The 19,430-nt window shown below is 53.0% G+C and overlaps 1 protein-coding gene and 1 long non-coding RNA gene across 2 annotated transcripts in view; one reads left to right on the forward strand and one right to left on the reverse strand.

Moving 5' to 3' along the window:
- The window catches only part of LOC119473023 (fatty-acid amide hydrolase 1-like), a 13,236-nt gene extending 6,792 nt beyond the window's left edge, over positions 1-6,444 (forward strand). Inside the window, exons 9-13 of the mRNA XM_037742822.1 lie at positions 776-819; positions 1,915-1,954; positions 2,342-2,450; positions 3,755-3,900; positions 5,934-6,444. Of these exons, the coding sequence (XP_037598750.1) occupies positions 776-819; positions 1,915-1,954; positions 2,342-2,450; positions 3,755-3,900; positions 5,934-6,062 (468 nt within the window). The 3' untranslated portion in view covers positions 6,063-6,444. The remainder of the gene's footprint in view (positions 1-775; positions 820-1,914; positions 1,955-2,341; positions 2,451-3,754; positions 3,901-5,933) is intronic.
- A 1,253-nt stretch (positions 6,445-7,697) lies between these two features.
- LOC108312862 lies at positions 7,698-10,913 on the reverse strand. The gene is made up of 3 exons (XR_001828817.1): positions 10,692-10,913; positions 8,443-8,890; positions 7,698-7,818 (listed from the first exon to the last, which is right to left on the reverse strand). It is a non-coding gene; the product is annotated as an uncharacterized LOC108312862 (long non-coding RNA).
- Positions 10,914-19,430: the final 8,517 nt, after the last annotated feature.

Raw genomic sequence — 19,430 nt, forward strand, 5'->3', positions numbered from 1 at the left:
AAAAAAAAAAGATTAGCTAGGCGTGGTGGTGCACGCCTGTGGTCCTAGCTACTCTGGAGGCTGTGGTGGGAGGATTGCTTGAGGCCAGAAGGTCAAGGCTGCAGTGAGCTGAGATTGTGCACTGCACTCCAGCTTGGGTGACAAGTAAGACTCTTTCTCAAAACAAAACAAAATAAAATTAATTTTAAAAGAGTAGTAAAAGAAGAGGATAGGGCTAAAAGAGTGGGGTGCTCACAGAGAGGGGAAGGGTTTTAGAGAGGAGGCTCAGAAAGGGGAAAGAGGTGTGGTGGCTCACACCTGCAATCCCAGCACGTTGGGAGGCCGAGGCGGATGGATCCCGAGGTTAGGAGTTCAAGGCCAGCCTGAACAACATGGTGAAACCCCGCCTCCACTAAAAAAAAATACAAAAATTAGTTGCGTGTGGTGGCACGGCCCTGTAATCCCAGCTACTCAGGAGGCTGAGGCAGGAGAATTGTTTGAACCTGGGAGGTGGAGGTTGCAGTGAGCTGAGATCCTGCCATTGTGTTCCAGTCTGGGTGACAGAGCAAGACTTCATCTCAAAAAAAAGAAAGGGAGGAGGGGACTTGGAGGGCCAGAGGGAGGGTGTGAGCTTGGAGGGGCTCAGGGCTTGGTGAAGTGGTATAGGCTTGTTGAGAATTAGAGGGTTCTGTGTCAGTGTGCTGAGCAATGCCACCCTTCTTGGACCCCCTCCTGGGCAGGCTGGCTGCTTTGTGTGGGTTCTGAAGTTGAACTCCCTGTCTCATCCCCCCTCTAGTATCCCCGAACTAGCCAGCAATTTGAAGAGCTTCGTGGAGTGGGGTGAGTCTCCCTAGGACCAGCTCCTGCTCACAACGGTTGCCCATGGGGTGGTGGGAATTGAGGAGGGGCACATGGCTGTAGTTGGTGTCCACTTAGAGGGGAGCTATTTAGATTTTGAACTCTAATTAGGTTTTGGGATCATGCCTGACATTAGTGTTAGATTGAGACTTTTGATTGGTATTGCGACTTGATTTGGAGTTAAGATCAGAATTAAGGCCTGGCGCGGTGGCTCATGCCTGTAATCCCAGCACTTTGGGAGGCCAAGGTGGGAGGATTACTTGAAGCCAGGGGTTCAACACCAGCCTAGGACAACATGATGAAACCCCATCTCTACCAAAAGTACAAAAATCAGCCTGGCATGGTGGCATGTGCCTGTATCCCAACTACTCAGGAGGCTGAGGCACGAGAATCACTTGAACTTAGGAGGCAGAGGTTGCAGTGAGCCAAGATGATGCCACTGCACTCCAGCCTGGGCAACAGAGAGACTCTGTCTCAAGGGAAAAAAAAAAAAAAAGATCTGAATTAACGGCTAGGTTGAGCTAAGTGTGGGGCCGAAGTTGAGATTAGATTTTATTTGGGGATGGGCTTAAGACTGAGGCTGGGGTTGGCGTTGGTTTGAGTTGGAGTTGGGGCGAAGATAGATTTGGAGGTGGGTTGTGACTGAGGCTGGAGTTGGGTGGTGCTAGAGTTAGGGATAGAGATGAGGTTGGGAGAGGACTCTCGTGTGGGCTTGGGTTTGCTGTTGGGCTTGGCCTGGTGAGGTTGGAGTTGAGACGCTGGGCAGAGTTGGGTTGGCCTGGCCAGAGGGCTAACTGGGTGTTTCACAGATTAGGGTAAGGAGCCTGTGGCCTTTGAGGCAGCCCATGAGTTCCTGTGCTTGTAGAATGAGGCGTAGATTGACCAGAAGATGTGTGCTCTTGGGGACCTTGGGCAGGCAAGATGTCTTGGCCAGGGGACAAGACACAGGGTCATTCCCAGCCCATCAGCTGATTTGTAGCCTGCATTGAGGCCTTGTGTGTCATGTCCCCATTTGTATAAAAGGGGTCCCTCCCATGCTGATCTTTGAACTTCTCAGAGTCTTTCTCATTCTCCCAGGACACCCAAGAAACTGTGGGAGCAGCACACAGCAGTGGAGGTAATGCAAGCCTAGGAAGACCTTGAGGGCTGCTGAAGCCTGGGCTGCAGAGACCTGGGTAGTGCCCTGAGTGGCCAGAGTTATGTCCCGGCCTGCAGCGGAGGCCCAGCTGGACCTGGGTGGGGAGGCCTGGTGACCTCAGAGGTTATTCTAGTCCATCTACCTGCAGCATTGTACCCAAATCTTTGTGACCTGAGATTCAGCTTCTCATCGCTTCACCTTTGTCCCTGGGAAGACCCTGAACCTCCGCAGGTATCTCAGGCCAAAGCTCATAGCCTGAGATTTCTTCCTGGTGTGCAACTCAATGCTGCCTGGAAGCATCTGACCTTGTCTCACAAACAGTAACCCCTGCCGGTCCTACCCCCTAGCCCCTCACTGTCCCTGCAGGAATATCAGCAAGAGTTCATAGCCAAGTGGAGGTCCCTGGACTTGGATGTGCTGCTGGCGCCAGCTTTAGCCCCTGCCTTATGTGCAGGTTGTTTCCCTAAATCGTCAGGTGAGAGCACATTGGGTCCTGGTGGAGTTGAGATTGGGAGTCCAGGACTCCCAAGTCCTGCCCTAGCTTCTGCGGCCTTGCCCTCTGTCTCCATTCACTGTTTAAAAATATTTCTTAAATTGAGATAAAAGATAACAAAATTCATCATTTTAAAGCATATAATTAAGTGGTTTTTAGTATTTCAAAATGGCATGCAACCACCACCGTTATCTAATTTCTGAACATTTCTGTCACTCTGAAGAAAACTTGTACCTGTTAGCAATTTCCATTCACATTAGAAATGAACTTTATGGAAGTATAATTTACACGCAATAAAATTCACTGATTTTAAGTGTAATTTGATTAATTTCATGTATATGGTTGTATAACCACCACTATACTCAGAAATACAGAATATATTTTTAGAATTTATAGGATATATATTCCATCACCCCAGAATTTCCCTCATTTTTAGTAGAGATGAGGGTGTACCATGTTGGCCAGGCTGATCTCGAACTCCCAACCTCAGGTGGTCCACCTACCTCAGCCTCCCAAAGTGCTGGGATTACAGATGTGAGCTACCACACCAGGCTCCTCCATTTACTCTTGCTCTCTGCTGCCCCATTTTAAAAGACGTCTTTAGCCCAGCCTGCCTGAAACATGGGCTGAGGACAGGGTAGTATCTGGGCCATTCCTGGGTCCCATGCACAGGTGCTGGTCTCAAAGGTGCTGCCCAAGGCAGGATGAAACCCAGTTCCAAACCGGAGCCTCGACTCCTCTCCCCTGACCTTAAGAACATGTCTTCCTGGTTCCCCTCACTGTGGCCAGCCAAAGATGCATCCCACACCTGACTCTTTCTGCACACAAGTGGCTGCTGCAGAAAAGCTGTCCACGCCAGGTGGCACTGTACAGCCCTGCTATCTTGAAGTCCTGTGCATAGGAGGGCATGGGCTGAATCCTTTGCCATTCACTAGCTACGTAGCCTTGCAAAAGACCCTAACCCTGCCACTCGATTTCCTCATTTGTACACAGGCAATAGTAATCCCCACCTCACAGAGTGGAGAGAACTCAAGGGATCAGCAATGTGGTGAGGCCGGCACAGTGCCTGGCACTGAGTAAGGCTTCTGCAATGCGGATTCCCTCCTTCCTTCCACCCTGGGGAGAGCTTGAGGCCATTGTCAAGATGATGCAGGACACCGACCGGCTAGTCCAAGCCCAGAGGGCTGAAGTTCCCAGAAGGAGCGGGAGGGGGCACCCACCCACAGTTTTCTCCACCTGAGTCTCTGTGCTGACAATTTCCTGGGCTTATCTGGATCTTCCTGCAGAATGCCAGTCCTACTCGAGCCTGTACAACGTCCTGGACTTTCCCGTAGGCGTAGTGCCTGTTGCTACTGTGACACCACAGGACGAGGAGGAACTGGTCTTCTACAAGGGGTATTACGGAGACAGTTCTGACAAACATTTCCCAGAGGTCAGTTTCCTTCTCTGAGTTTCTCCTGCAGGGGGACAAATCAGGGCTGGTTCTATCCGGGTGGGGCCCCTAATAGGTGGTGGTGGAGAGAGTAGGGTGGGGCTGGTCATTCCTGGTGTTTACCCTTTGTCACTTATGCTAGTTTCACCCCAACCCTGAGGACACATCATTTGACCCCCATGTCAGCCCCATCCATGTCAGGGGAGAAAACTGCAAAACCAGTGGTCTTCTTTGCATTTATTCTCCTCCTCCTCCTCCCTTTCTTTTTCTTTTCCTTTTTTTGAGATGGAGTCTTGCTCTATCACCCTGGTTGGAGTGCAGGGGCATGATCTTGGCTCACTGCAACCTCTGCCTCCTGGGTTCAAGCGATTCTCCTGCCTCAGCCTCCAAATAGCAGGTATTACAGGCACCTGCCATCACGTCCGGCTAATTTTTTTTTTTTGAGATAGGGTCTTGCTCTTTCGCCTAGGCTAGTGTGCAGTGGTGCCATCTTAGCTCACTTCAACCTCCACATACCGAGTTTGAGCCATCCTCCTGCCTCAGCCTCCCAAGTGTAGCTAGGATTACAGGCACGCACCACCACACCAAGCTAATTTTTCTTTCTTTTTTTTTTTTTTCCAAAGGACATTTCAGTGCTAACGCCCAGCTAATTTTTGTAATTTTAGCAGAGACAGGGTTTTACCATGTTGGCCAGGCTGGTCTCAGACACCTGGCCTCAAATGGTCCGCCTGCCTTGGTTTCCCAAAGTGCTGGGATAACAGGTGTGAGTCATTGCGCTAGGCCTTCTTTGCATTTCTGTAGGTAAACTTGATCTTAGAGGCAGGGAGGGTGGAGCAGGGCAAAAGCTCCTGTTAGGAGCTTACTGGGTATCTGGTCTGGACAAGACCTGTCTTGGGACCTCTGTTTTTTCACCTGGAAAATGGGAATAAAAACATCTACTTTGCAGGGTTGTGCTAAAGGTTAATTAATTTGAAAAACAGAATGAAGCAATTTGCATAAGGTCTTATGTATAGGAAGTGTTCAATAAATAGGATTATTAGTCATTCAGAGGTGGTTTCATAAAAGGAAATATTACCGCATATTTAACTGCAGGGTCTATAATAACACACCTGACTTTGGTGAGAGAGAAGGAGTGGGAGGAAGAGAAGGAGGCCAACTCCGAAACATATGCACATGTCTGAGTCAGACATTAAGTGACTTACTTTTTCTGGAAATTGATTTTAGTGCTAGAGTTACCCAGTGGAACTGCTGACCTGAATTCTGAGAAAATAACAGTGATGACACTATCTCATGTGTCTTGAGCACTTACTCTGTTCCAGGAGCTGGTTAAAAATGCTGCGTATAAATATCAAATCATTAAATTCCATAGCTCTCTTGTGAGGTTTTTTAAATGAGGAAAATGGAGGCACAAGACAGATTAAGGGACTGGACCAAAGCCATACAGCCAGTTGAAGTGGAGGAGCTAGGACTCGAAGCCAGGTGATCTGACTTCAGAGACAAAGGCAAATACGGCCTCAAGTGATATCATCATAAAGCGAAGAAAACAGATTTGAATTCCTACAAGGATGTCTGAATTTCATGGCAGGGACTCAGGCTTAGCCCCCATGTTCCTGGGCCTGGTTTGGGCCAAGGCAATGCTTTCACTGTGGAAGGGTAACCAGGCTCTGGATCAGGGATTAGCACACTCTTCTTTCTCTTGCCTGAACGTTGGATGGATGCTCGGCTTTCTATTTCATCATTATAATCAGCATTCTGCATAGGGATCAAGTTTTACATGCTAACCGTGGAGAACTACGGACAGTAAAATCAGAACAGTCTTTTCAGGTTTCGCTGAGAGCTGAGGAAGCCTGGAATTCTGAGATCTAGGTCATCTTTACCTTAATACAGATTGAGAAAGGAATGTTTGGGCTAAAGCATTACCTAGACCAGCCCTTGGTACAGAGGCCCAGAACAGCATGGATGATGAACAGAGCCAGGCAAGGAGACTGTGAGCAGGAAGCAGGCTCTGAGTTCCCGACCCTCTCTCCTGGCAGGTGGTGAGTGGATCCGTGGGACTTCCGGTGGCTGCGCAGTGCATTGCTTTGCCATGGGAAGATGAGCTGTGTCTCTGGTTCATGAAGGAGGTAGACACCTTGGTCAAGAACCAGAGGGGGCCCAAGTGACAGGCTCCTGGAATGGAGTAACAGCTCAAGAAACATGGGGCTGGTTGTGGTGGCTCATACCTATAATCCCAGCACTTCTGGAGGCAGAGGCTGGCAGACTGCTTGAGGCCACGAGTTTGAGACCAACCTGGGCAACATAGCGAGACCTTGTTTCTAAAATAGTTTCTTGGTGTTATTCTTGTAGACCTTCCTAGATCCTTACCCAAGTGTGCCCCTGATGACCCTTCCTTCTCATGAATACCATGTCCACCTATGTCTCCTCCTTCTGGAACCCCACCAGGTTCCTTTTCTTTGTGGTCCCTCTGTGTGGGTGCTCAGTACTCCTCAGATGGGCCCAAGATGGGGAGCAGGGTGAGGAGCTCAATAAACATTTTCTGACTGGTCCTGGCCTCATGATCTCTGGTCTGGGTAGGGCTGTAACCTCCTGGTCTTCTGCCTCCAGCTGCTCTCCTCCAGTTCAGTCCCCTTGATGCTACCCCAGACTGCAGTGGGGAAAGAGAGGCTGGAGATCTGGGTCCAGGTCCTGGCTCTGTCCCTGACTTGCTGTGTGATGCTGGTCCCTTCATCTCTCTGCACCTGAGTCTTCTCATCTGCACATTGAAGGGGTTAGATTTAATAAGGTCTATGGTGCCTACCAGCTTGACCACTCTGTGAGCTGTGATTTCTGGGCACTGTCCTTATTAAGAACTTGCCACGATTCCCAGTGATGTCTGGAGAGGGGTCCAGAGAGCAAGGCCAAGACAGTGGAATTCAGTCAGAGTGGAGCTTGGGTTAGGACCCAGACCCCTGGCTCACAGTTCAGTGCTTTTGCCACAAAACACCAATTCCTTGGTCTGACATCAGCATGTCTCCAGGATCCTCCATAGCCTCTTTTCCCATGGCTCCACCACAGCACTGCCTCCTTCTGTTCCCTCAAACTGGAGCCTTCTCACCAGTACAAGCGCACCTTATGCTTCCGATTCCGTGCTGCTGTTCAGACTTTTCCCTCCCCCTGAACACCATTGCTGTCTTCTCTGTCCTTCAAGCCCTATGTCAAATGCCACTTCCTCCAGGAAGCCTTTCTTGATTCCTCCAATACGCCCCCCAGCATCACTTTCCCTTCATCTGAACTCTCTTGAGATATTCCTCCCATCAAATCTCTCCCTTCTCCCATCCCATACCTCTTTGTAGCCCTACTTCCTGCCAACTATGCAAATTAATGAACTCACTTTTCCCTGTGCTTGATAGCACAGACCTTCTGAAGACAATGCAAAGGAATGGAATCCATCCACCCTACATATTTTGAGTAACCCTTTTGAACACAAATGTGAAATTTCAGGCAGAGAAAAAGCCTGACTTAAAATCATTTAACTCAGATGAAGACCCCAGGAATTGCACAGCAGAGGGGGCAGACTTGCCTCTGCCTCCCACAGAAGGAACCACTCAGGGTGTCCAGGTGCAGGCTGGACAGGGCTATTGTCGATGTCACCTGTCCCCCCACACCAACTCTACCACAGAGTCTGAGATATCTGCAGGAGAAGGAGCCTCAGAGTTTCCCCTCAAATGGAGTTAGTAGGGCTGGTGACCTGTCTTCCCTGCCCGGTATGACGGAGGTCTGAGCAACTTGGAGAAAGTGGGAGACCTCAGGTGTCTCCTGCATTCTGGGCACCAGAGGGCAGCATTGAGCTTCACAAGGCCCAGACAGCCTTTGCCCTCTGCTCTCAGACACACTGTCGCAGTGACTTCTCCAGTGAGATCTACTGCGCTGATGGGGAAACTAGCAAGTGGAGGGACAGAGATAGAGGGATGCAGGAATTAGCCAGGCATTTTGGCTTTACGTTGAGTATTTGCAGATTTTTTTTTTTTTTTGAGACGGAGTTTCACTCTTGTTACCCAGGCTGGAGTGCAATGGCGCGATCTCGGCTCACCGCAACCTCCGCCTCCTGGGTTCAGGCAATTCTCCTGCCTCAACCTCCTCAGTAGCTGGGATTACAGGCACGCGCCACCATGCCCAGCTAATGTTTTGTATTTTTAGTAGAGACGGGGTTTCACCATGTTGACCAGGATGGTCTCAATCTCTTGACCTCGTGATCCACCCGCCTCGGCCTCCCAAAGTGCTGGGATTACAGGCTTGAGCCGCCGCGCCCGGCCGTATTTGCAGATTTTAAGATGCAGGAGGTAGAATTCTATTTTGGCTGGATTAGCCTGGGGAAAACGGGAGGCAGATACCAGCTCAAGGGACTGAATAAATGGAAAGCCCTATCCTAGGTGCAGACTTCCCTTCTGCCTGGGCTTTCTCTAGTATCTCCCGAGCTGATGTTTGGAGTCAACAACCATCTTCCTCCCCATCTCCAGCGCCAGCTCCAGTGCTGACCCCTAACCTCTGACTCCTAACAACTACCTGCCACCACCATCTTCATCTGAAATCACTCGGTGATCTGTGACTGTGGATGTCATTTGCTCTCCTGCTGTGGAGACCTCTCTGAGGTCCATGTGGGACCTCCTGGACGTATGGAACCTCCTGGACCCTATGTCTCCTCCTCCCCTTCCCACTCCTATTCCTTCCACCATGGAGGGTTTGGTCCGGGTACACACACGGGTCCAGGTTCTGGCTCTGTTTCCTCTGAGACTGTGCAAATCTTCAGCTTCTCTAAGCATCTGTAACATGGGGCTGAAGATCACGTCTGCCCAGAGGCAGAATGAGACAGACCCTCCAGAAACTAAGGGACCAGGTGGGAGGGACTTGGGCTCCCGCTCCCCATCCTGGGAGTCGCTGTGGGGTGAGGGGCCTGCTGAGATCTGGGTGTCTGTGCCCAGAATTCATGGGGAAGAGCCCCTCCTGCGGGTGCCTGTGAGAGAGCAACAGGGTGGGACGTTCCAGCGCAGGAATTTAGCTCAAAAACAGGAGCATTCCCAGGTGAGGGGCTCTAGAAAAGTTGGGACTAAGGGCCCTGACTACGATGTTCCGGGAAGGGGGTCTTGAATTCTGACCTCGGTTCTGTCTTCCTATTCCCTTTCTGAACCTCAGCTTCCCCTTTGGCTGACTGGGGAAGGGGTGCCCGCGTGCCCCCTCCCGCATTCAGTTCGAAGGCCCGGCTAGTCTGCCCTGCGCCACCCAGGGTCCGCCCGGCCTTTGTGTCCCATCCAGCGCACGCCCCTTCCGCGGCCGGGGCCTCGGGAGCGCGGGGCAGGCAGCCCGGGTGGGAGCGCCCACGCCTCCCGCGGACACTGACGGAAGGGCGGCCGCGCAGGCCCGCGCCCCGCTCCCGCCCCGCCTGCCGCGCCTCCCCGGGCGCCAGCATTAAAGCGCATATGCAAGCCATGAATTATCAACTGAAAGGAGTCAATTACCGGCTCTAAAAACGAGTGTCTGCGCCCGCAGCGCCCGGGGCCATCCGCCTATTTACGGAGCGATCTCCCCCGCCCGGCTGGGGAGGAGGCCTGGGGTGGCGGGGTGGGGGGGAGAGAAAGAGAGAGACGCGGAGGAACGGAGACCTAGACGGGGAGAGAGCCGGAGAGGCAGGGACTGGAGAGGCTGGGACTGGAAGGAGATGCGGAGAGAGACCGAGAGCCGGGGAGACGCGCGGAGGGCCGGACGGGGGCCAAGGCGGCTCAGTCCCTCTTCTTCCCCGCGCAGGCGGGGAGAGGTGGGGTCTCAGGACCTCCAAGGCCCTGTTCTCCTTCCCTTGGCGTTTGTGTAAGGACGCAGGCCCTCCGCACTGCTGACTGTGGCACTGGGCAAGGAGGCCCCTAGACTGGGGTTTTGGGGATAGATCTGGGGCTCAGGTAGCGCTGGTCTGGGCGTAGTTTGCAGAGAGACCCGCCTTCCTGGCAGGAAACTGGGTAGGAGGCCGCGGCTTTGTCCGGAGTGGAGGCGGGTGGATCACGAGGTCAAGAGATCGACACCATCCTGGTCAACATGGTGAAACCCCGTCTCTACTAAAAATACAAAAAATTAAGCTGGGCATGGTGGTGCGTGCCTGTAATCCCAGCTACTCAGGAAGCTGAGGCAGGAGAACTGCCTGAACCCAGGAGGCGGAGGTTGCGGTGAGCCGAGATCGTGCCATTGCACTCCAGCCTGGGTAACAAGGACGAAACTCCGTCTCAAAAAAAAAAAAAAAAAAAAAAGAACGAAGGCTGGACAGCATGACCACGAGTGAAGGGAGTTGGGGATAGGGACAAAGTGATGTGGCGCTTCTGCAGGGATGATGCGCAGCCTCTCAGCATTGAGAGATAAACCGGACGACCAGCGCCCCGGCCCAGTGGGCCCAGGAAGTCCTGCTTCCTCCCCACTCGCTCAAGCTGTTCCCTCCTGTGGAAATGCTTTTCCTGCCTTCCCCCTACACATTTTGTGATTTCAGGCCTCTCTAGCCTCTGTGCTGCCTTAGCCTCAATACAATACACTCCTTTTAAATATTATTATTATTAGTGACAGGGTCTCACTCTGTCACCCAGCCCTGAGTGCAGTAGTGCAATCATAGCTAACTGCTGCCTCAGCCTCCTGGGCTCAAGCGATCCTCCTGCCTCAGTCTCCCAAGTAGCTGGGACTATAGGCTGTGTTGTCCAGCCTGGTCTGGAACTCCTGGCCTCAAGCGATCCTCCCACCTCAACCTCCCAGTGCTGGGACTACAGGCAGGAGCCCCACCACACGTGGCAACACACCCCATTCAATTCCATGACCCAGACCTGACTTCACCATAGGGCCAGTCCTGGTCTGTGTTGCTCAGTGTTGGGCCCTTGGAGGAAGGTTCTAGAATGTTTCCTGAAAAAATGAATGGAGGAGAAGGAGTAACCTGAGCTAGAGGACACGTTGGCCTGGACAGACTGTGACAAAGACGGCAGGGCTGGTGAGCCCAGAGATGGGCCTCCCATACAGATCAGGTGGAAGCTGTTAGGCAACTATGGTACTGGGGTGAGGTCACAGAAGTGAGTCCAGCCCTTGCTGGGAGAGAGGGGGACAGGAAGTGACAGGGGCAGGGAGAGAAGGGGTAGATGGAGAGCTGTCATCAGCACCAGCAAGTCACTGCCAGAGCCTTGGGGCTTTGACTTAAATGTTTCCCGCCCTCTGAAATCCTAGGTCTCTTCTGTCTCTTCTGGGGGAAAAGGTGCAGGGAGCTCCCAGTAACTCTAAAGAAGGAATGGGGCCTGCACCGGGGCAGTGAGAAGATTCCAGGTTTGGGAATCAAACAGAATCCTTCTTTTCTAGCTGTGGGATCCCGGGCAAGCCTCTTAACTCTGAGCCTCAGTTTCCTCATCTATGAAATGGGGATGGCCAGGGGAGGTGCCTTACACCTGTAATCCCAGCACTTTGGAAAATCAAGGCAGGAGGATCTCCTGAGCTCAGGAGCAACAGGGCTAGACTTTGTCTCTATAAAAAAATTAAAAACTAGCTGGGCGTGGTGGTTCATACCTGTGGTCCTAGCTACACAGGAGGCTGAGGTGCCATTTTTTGAGGCTACAAAATGCCAAGCATATGATAATGGATTATCTGTCTTCATAACATCTTTCTAAGATGGCTAAATCATTTTGCAAACAAGGCGATTCTAAAACAGGCAGGGATTGGGAACTGGCAGATAAAGTTTTGAAGCCAGGTCTGACTCCAGAGCTTCTTTAAGCTGCGTACCATGGAGCCTCCTAGGCCTCGTCCATATACCCCCTGCCCTGTTCTCTCAGCCCTTCCAGCCTGGCTGAATCCAGACTCAGGGAAGTGGAGGCTGCATAGCTTTCAGGGCAGCTCAGGTCCAGCAGAGGTGGCCCCTGGGGGCTTGTTCCCGCCATGGCATGGGCTGAGCGTCTGTCCAGCTTGATGAGTCTCCAGCCCCGCCATGCCATTAGCGGGCAGCCAGAGGGGGTGTCTGCAATCGCCAACACTGGGGTTCCCACTGCCGCTCGCCTATTAGTGGCTGGTGGCTTCATGGTGATTTATTGGGGCTTCTTCATTTCCCCTTGGTCCGCTATAAACATATTTATACCACCAGAGTGACCGATAAATTTCCCTTATGAATCCTGTTATCTCCCCTATTAACCATCCGTCACCTTTTATGTGGCCACAATGGGCCAGGCCAGGGCACCAGGGCTGGGTGGGAGGCCTGCAGCCCACAGCCCCGGAGCCCAGTGAACTCTTCACCTCCCCCACTGCCCCCCAGACAGGGCAGCTGCGCTTCCTTGGAGCTGCCTCTAGGATGAGGATATGGTCCTGGGAACAGACCAGATCAGGCAGAGCCTTTGAAATGTGGCTTCCTCCAGGGTATCAGTAGGGGAAGTCCCTCTCAGGGCTAACCTACATCTCTCCTACTGTAGCTCAGGCTTCATCTCTTCTAAGTGAGCAGGAGCCTCCTGAAGCTGCTACTGCTGCTGCTCTTCCTTCTCTCCCCACCGTCAGCTCTCATCCTCATCCTCTAAGTGCAGCAGAAAACTAAGACACAGTTAGATGGCATTTGCTGAGCAAGCATCTCCTCTGTGCCAGTCACTCCGCGTGCATGACTTCATGTGATCTTCACACAAGCCTAGACCCAGGTATATATGGTCCTATTTGCCAGATGAGGATGAGGAAATAAGGTTCAGAGACATTAAATGAAGAGCCCAAGATCACCCAGCCAAAAGGCAGGGCTGTGATTTGGGGCTTTTTCTGGCCCCAAAGCTGGTGATTTCAACGACTGCACCATACAGCCTCTTTGAATGCTCTTGGCTGGGAGAAGTTCATCAGAGAACGTTTTCCAGAGTGCTATGGAGCAGGAGAGGGAGGTGAAGAGAGGGGAAGAGATGGGGGCCCCTGTTGGAAGGCTGGTCGGGAGAAGTGGGCAGAGGTGCGGAGAGGGGAGTAGTCTCTCTTGCTTTCCAGTCAGGGAAACTCAGGCACCTGTTCAGTCAGGCCCCAAGTTGCTAGGGGTAGGGGGTAAGGTATCTAAGAGCCAGAAGGCACCTGTCCTGCCAGAGCCTGGGCTAGAGGACTAGGGCTGGCTCAGACCTTCTCAGCTGTATGCCTAGGGCTAGGACTCAGCCTTCTCCTGCACCTGGCCATGGAGGGTTCTACCTTTTGACTACCTGATATACCAGCTTCCTTGGAAGATGGCTGAGTGTCCTGTTTCCTCCAACATCAGCCACAAAATCAGCCACAACTGCTGACAACTCCTCTGGAGTTAAGATGACCCCCGTAGTCCAGTGAAGAAGAATTCTGAGACTTGAGGAGACCGAAGTCTGCCCTCTGAGTCCTGGCATTGCTTCTCCGGCTCCAGGATGATGGGCATAGAAAGGTATCCTTATTCCCATTTTATAGATGAGGCAACTGAGGTCCAGAAAGGGAGGGGATCTGAGCAAAGAATGGAGTCCTGGGGCAAGGGTTGCAGACTGGGAGGGGACTCAGCAGCATGAGAGCCAAGAGGAAGCAGCGAGGGGGACTGAGGGGTGGAGTGTCGTCTGCAGGTCTGGGTGGCCACGGGTGGAGGTGAGGGGCTCAGCTCTCTGGAGGATGTCTAATTATTCATGACCTCAGCAACAGAGTCCCAGGTGGTCTGAGGGTCGCTAGGGAAGAGAGGATTATGGACTTAGCACCACAAGGAAATAGATTCTCTTCTGACTACAAGAGGTCACTTGGGCCATTCCCCTGCCTCCCATGGTCCAGACGGAAGAGCTGATGGAGGGACAGGTGGCTATAAGATCTGGCTCCTCTACCTCCTAGCTCCACATACCCCAGCACTAAGCTGGGAGGAAGAAGTTCTAGGTTCAGGCCCCATGTGGTCACTGACCTGCAGTGCACCCTGGAGCATGCCTGGCCTCCTCAGGGCCTCCTGCCTGAGAACATGTCCAGCTCAGACTCCAGCCTCCCTGCTACCATATGCCATGGGGACGACCTCCCCTCAGAGCAGAGCTCCTGAGTGGGGGCCAAGGCAGGGACAAGCCAGACACTCTGGGCGTCTCTCCACAGTGCTTCTCAGCCTTCCTCTGTGTCCTGGGCTCACCTGCTCCTCTCCCTCCCCTCCTTCCACTTGCCCTCTCTGTCCTACCATCTGTCTGTCTGTCTCCCTTTGTTTCTGGTCTGGCTGCCTCCTCCTGCTCCCCCATGTCCTCTCCTCTCCACAAGGTTGGTCTCCCTTGGAGGGAGGGGTAGGGCCGTGAGTGTGGTGAGAGCACGCGTGAGCTCCTTCCCTCTCCCTTCCCGCCCCTACCGCCCTCGCCTCTTCCCACACTCATACACACTCTCTCTCTCTGTCTCTCTCTCTCTCTCTCAGTCATTTTCAATGTCATAAATTTCCACGTCTCTCTCCTCCATTTGGCTATTACCTGCGCCTCCGTCACCGGCCGCGCTCTCGCTCCCAGATGGGCTAGGCCATCTCCGCTCTGCAAATGACTCAGGGAGAGAGAGGCAGGGAAGGAGGGAGAGAAAGGAGCAGAGACACGAAGAGAGATTGAGAGAGACTGAGAGAGAAAGGAAGCGAGGAGCAGAAAGAGACTGAAGCAGAGAGTGAGAGAGGCAGGTGGGGTAGGGCTCAGCGCCTCATCCTCCTCCAAACACAGAGGTCACTGCCAACAGGGAGCCTGCCTGCCCTGGGGCTCCAGGCAACCAGGCAGGATTGGGGGCTGGTGCTGAGCCTGGGGTGGAGTCAGGTTGCCCAGCTCTGCTTGCACCCAGTATGGGACTCAGTCCTCCTCTTCCACTCGCATTTTCTGCCCGCCACCCTAGGGCCAGCGCTGTGCTGCTGGTGGCCCTGACACCTGGTATTTCCTCCTTCCAGGAGGTCGGCCCTCTGCTGTATGGTGCGATAGCACTCCATGGGAACACCAACAGGTGTGTTCAGAGTTCCTGCAGCTGGGGCTGGGGCTGCCCTGGGAGCTGTGCCTCTTGCTCCAGAAATGGGCTCTGGAGAAGGGGCTCTCTTCTCAGACCAGGGCTTCTCACTACCAGTTGGAAGCTCCCTTCTTGTTGCATATCTTCATAGGAATGCCTAGCTTTTGCAGGACTGCTTCTTTGGCTGAGAGCAGGGCTTCTGGGAAGATCCAGGTTGCCTGGGTAGAGAGTATTTCCAGGCAACTTCATGGGATAGGGAGTGAGCTGAGGAAGTGTCACTTTCCCAGGCAGGAGTGAAGTGGCAGGACTGGGAGAAAGTGGACAGGGAACCCTAGGCCTGGGAAGCACCAGCTGGTGGTATTAGTGACAGCTGTGATGTGTGCACGCCGCTGCTGTTGCTGGGAGGGTATGGAGCCTGGGCCTGGTGTGGGTACCAGAACTTCCAGAAAGGTTTACTAGCGTCTGCTACCAATACCTCCACATGTTCCTCCACCCAACAGAGTGATCTCCCTGAGGCAGCAAGATAGGTTGAGCCTAGGAGTTCCAGGCTGCAGTTAACAATGATTGCACCCACGAATAGCCACTGCACTCTGGCCTGGGCAACAGAGCGAGACCCCATCTCTAAATAAATAAATAAAAACAAAACAATGCAAATCTGATCATGACACCCTCTTACTTAACCCCTCTAGCGGCTCTACTTTCCCTAGTGAACAAAACCGAAGCCCCGCTGGCCCCAGCCTCCTTCCTGTCTCTCGGCTGACCTCGGTCCCCTGACAAGACTGAGAATATGCGCAGTGCCTCTGTTCTTTCCATGCCTCTCTTTCCACAGAGCTGGCTCCTCATCCCTCAGCTCAAATGTCACTGCACAGAGGAGTCCACCCTGATCAAATGCCAGGTCACCCCATGAATCTCTAGCATGGTGTTCTGAACACATGTTTTGTGACACTTTTTGTACACTGTCATTGTGTTTCCTGATCTGTGAGCTTGCTCAGTGTCAGATTCCTCCAGTGGGTTGTACCTCCCATGAGGTCAGGAGCTGTGTTTATCCTGCTCACTAGAGATGACACCTGCCACGTTATGAGCCTTTGAGGAGTGTTTGTTGACTGAATGAATGATGTTGATGTAGGTGCATCCTCTGACCTCGGTTTGGATGGGGACTGATGTTGGGATGGATGTTGAGGCTGGACTGATGGTCTCAGGGCTGCTGTCCATCTGGGAAATTTGATAAAATTCCAGTGTGATAGAATCTATTCCAACAGGGAAAGGCATTTTGCCCTGATGTTGGGAATTTAGTTTATGACCAGGGTCAGGCCTCATAAAAGAGAGTTCTTAACTAATGGCCACACATTGGAGTTCCTTCATCTGGGTAAACATAGGACACACACTCACACACACAGACACATATGTGTGTTCACCACAGGCATCTCCATGCACAGAGTGGCCCCAGGCAAGCCATACTCACACACATACAGTCCTCAGAGATGCTGTATACACACAAAGTGACAAACCCAGTTTTATGTACATTCCTGCACATGCCAAACACAACCTCACAGGGGTATTTGTGAGCAGATACACACATACATGTACACATACCTACAAGTATGTATGTATGTGTGCAGACACAGTCATACAAGCCGACATAAACACTTAGAACAACATTAATGGAGCCAGGCATGGTGGCTCACGCCTGTAATCCCAGCACTTTGGGAGGCTGAGGTGGGTGGATCACAGGGTCAGGAGCTTGAGACCAGCCTGGTCAACATGGTGAAACCCTGTCTCCACAAAAAATTAGCCGGGCATGGTGGCATGTGCCTTTAATCCTAGCTACTCGGGAGGTTGAAGCAGGAGAATTGCTTGAACCCAGGGGGCTGAGGTTGCAGTGAGCCAAGATCGTGCCATTGCACTCCAGCCTGGGTGAGGGCAAGACTCCGTCTCAAAAAAAAAAAAAAAGGAACAACATCAATGGAGAAGACACCTGTTCACCTGTTCGCCTGCTTGCTTGTTGGGCGTCTGCACCATGGAGTAACAGCCTGGAGCTTCCCTCTGGCAGTGGGATGCGTTACACTGAAGGGCCCATGTTCTCCAGTCTCACCTCTACAACCCCCCACTGCCACCCCTGGCTCCCTTCCTCTCACCCTCTCCGTGCCCCCCTGCCCTCAGGGTCTTGCAAGAGACTCAAGCTTCTGCAAACTCAGTCTGTGGCCAGAGGCAGTGCTAGGCTGGAACTGGGGTCAGGACTTGGTCTGTGGACAAGGCCAAGGTTCACTGGGTGACTGGGGTCAGGCTCATCTGGGACCAAGGTCAAAGGTGAGCTGGGGCCGAGGTTTTTGTCCTTTCTGTGTCTCTGCTTACAGGTGTACCCACCCCCATGTGTGTCTCTCCGAGGAGTCTCTGGCAGGACCAAGACTCAGGGTCCTCATCATGGCCCTCTGCAGCTGGTGGAAGGTGAAGGGGGGCAGGTGGGGGTGCTGGGCCTGGGCAGATAGCTGTGAGGTACGTTTCCATCTCTGCGGGTCGGGCGGGCGAAGCCATTTCCAATCTGCTCTCTATCATTTTCAATATCATTAATCCCAGACACTCTATTTTCCATGCCTGCGCAGCCAGGCCCCCGAGTGTGCGCCGTGTAAAGTGACACATATTCATCACCGGCTCGTGGCGCTGGCGCCGACGCTGATACAATATTAGTGTTGCCCCCCCCTTTTGGGGCCCGCTCCGCCCGGCTCCCCGATGGCACGAATCCATCACCTGGAGCCTGTGTCACTTTCCCCAGCAGCCACATTTGTTTGGGCACTTAGGAGGTAATTGTGGCACATTAGCCGGGGCGGGGAAGGGCGCTGGGCCCCTGGGAGGAGGGGGAGGCCAAGGCATCTTCTTCTACAGCCCCAACCCTTCCTGGGCTGGTCCAGCCCCTGGGTTCTGGATTCTTGCTCAGTCTTGAGGGAGAGGATCTTGGGGAGGAACCCACATGGAAGAGGTCATCTCAGGCCCCATCAGGAAGTCTCAAGAGTGGTTCCCCAGCTCTCCTGTGAGCCCCAACATTGGGAGTTGCTCCACATAAGCCCTGCCTTGGAGGTGATGGCTTCAAAACTTTTTCTTGCCAACCAGTCCCCATCCCACCACTGAAACTCAGAATGTGACAACATTAGCCCTGCTGGCTCCATTCCAAGTTCCATTTGATAGGGGGATCAGGGAATTGGAGGAAGCAGGAGGGAAGACACCCCCTCCTCTGATGGGGATAACATGGCTCACCCCTCAGGAACCCTATCTGCATTCAGGTGGAGGGGACATAACCCAGCCTAACAGAGGTGGCCCAGATCAGGGCCCTTTTGAGAAGGCTGCCTGGAGGTGGTGAGCTGGACACAGGGACAGCCGCTGGATGCATGGAGGCCCAGAGTGGCTGCAGAGTGGGGAGGAGCAGCAGCTGGGGTCATTGATCTGAGCAGAGGCCAGACCATGCAGGGGTATGTGTTCTCCCTCCCAAGACTGCAGGCCTACCACCCATTAACCTCGTCAGCAGAAAAATTGCCCATCTTGTCAAATTCCCATTTAAAATGCAAACTCGATTTGACAGAGTAAACGGAGCGGAGGTGGGAGCGGATAATCCAGTGGAGGCTCATTATCGAGGCCCAATGAGAGGGCTCTGCTGGGATGGCCTAACGGACCTGCCATGATGAACCTCTCAGCCTCTTAGCATCCCACCATCCGTTCAATACCCTGACTCATGTGCCCTACTGACCAACACCTCACAGAGTCTGGGGACCCCAGCTGCCTACCACCACCTCTGGGAAGGTGCATCTGAGGGCTTTGGACGCAGGACAGAGCTGGGAGCCAGGCCCTGCTTCTATGCCTGCCCACTCAGTGGCCTGGGGCAGTGACAACAGCAACCATCCCCCCAGAGATCCCACTGGATCACAGTGTATCTGTTCTCCTACAAGGCCCACACTGTAGGGGTCCTGTGAGTTGGCACGATTAGCTTACTTATGAATGAGAAACTTGGGGGTCAGGGAGGTTGTCCGGCTAGAAAGAGGCAGGCAGAGTGGGGGCTTGAACCCCAATCCATCAGACTCCACCAGTCACACTTGTGGCCACTGCACTACTCTGCCTTCCTGGATTGTAAATGATTGTCCTTCTTGCTCTGCCTCTGTGGTTTCAGTGTTGTCACTAGCTATATGGGTCTAGAAAAAGTGACTTCCCTTTGAACCTCGTTTATCTCATCTGTAAAAAATGGGTGAACAACAGCTGCCCAGGTCAAGGGTTAGTGTAAGGAGAATTTTAGTAAGTATTTGGTTTAATGAATACTAATAACTGCCCCCGCAATATCTGCAGACAACTTAGCCTGAGGGGTGGGGGTAGGAAGGGGTGGGTCTGAAGGGGAGAGAAAGATGCCAGATTTTCCCAGCAAGCAGCTCACTAACAGACGATAGGCCCTTTCTGGCTTTTGGGACCTGGACACCTCTAGAAGGGCACCTTCCCCTGCCTTCTCAGCTCCATGTCTGGACCCCTCTAATAGGGAAGAAGCCCATGGCCACTCTCAGGGCCTGGAGTGGGGCTGATGAGTCTCCCAACTCTGGGCAGGTAAAGGTCCCCCCTACCAGGCCACGCCT

This window comes from Cebus imitator, unplaced genomic scaffold (genome assembly GCF_001604975.1).
Source record: "Cebus imitator isolate Cc_AM_T3 unplaced genomic scaffold, Cebus_imitator-1.0 Scaffold129, whole genome shotgun sequence".
Classification (NCBI taxonomy): Eukaryota; Metazoa; Chordata; class Mammalia; order Primates; family Cebidae; genus Cebus; species Cebus imitator.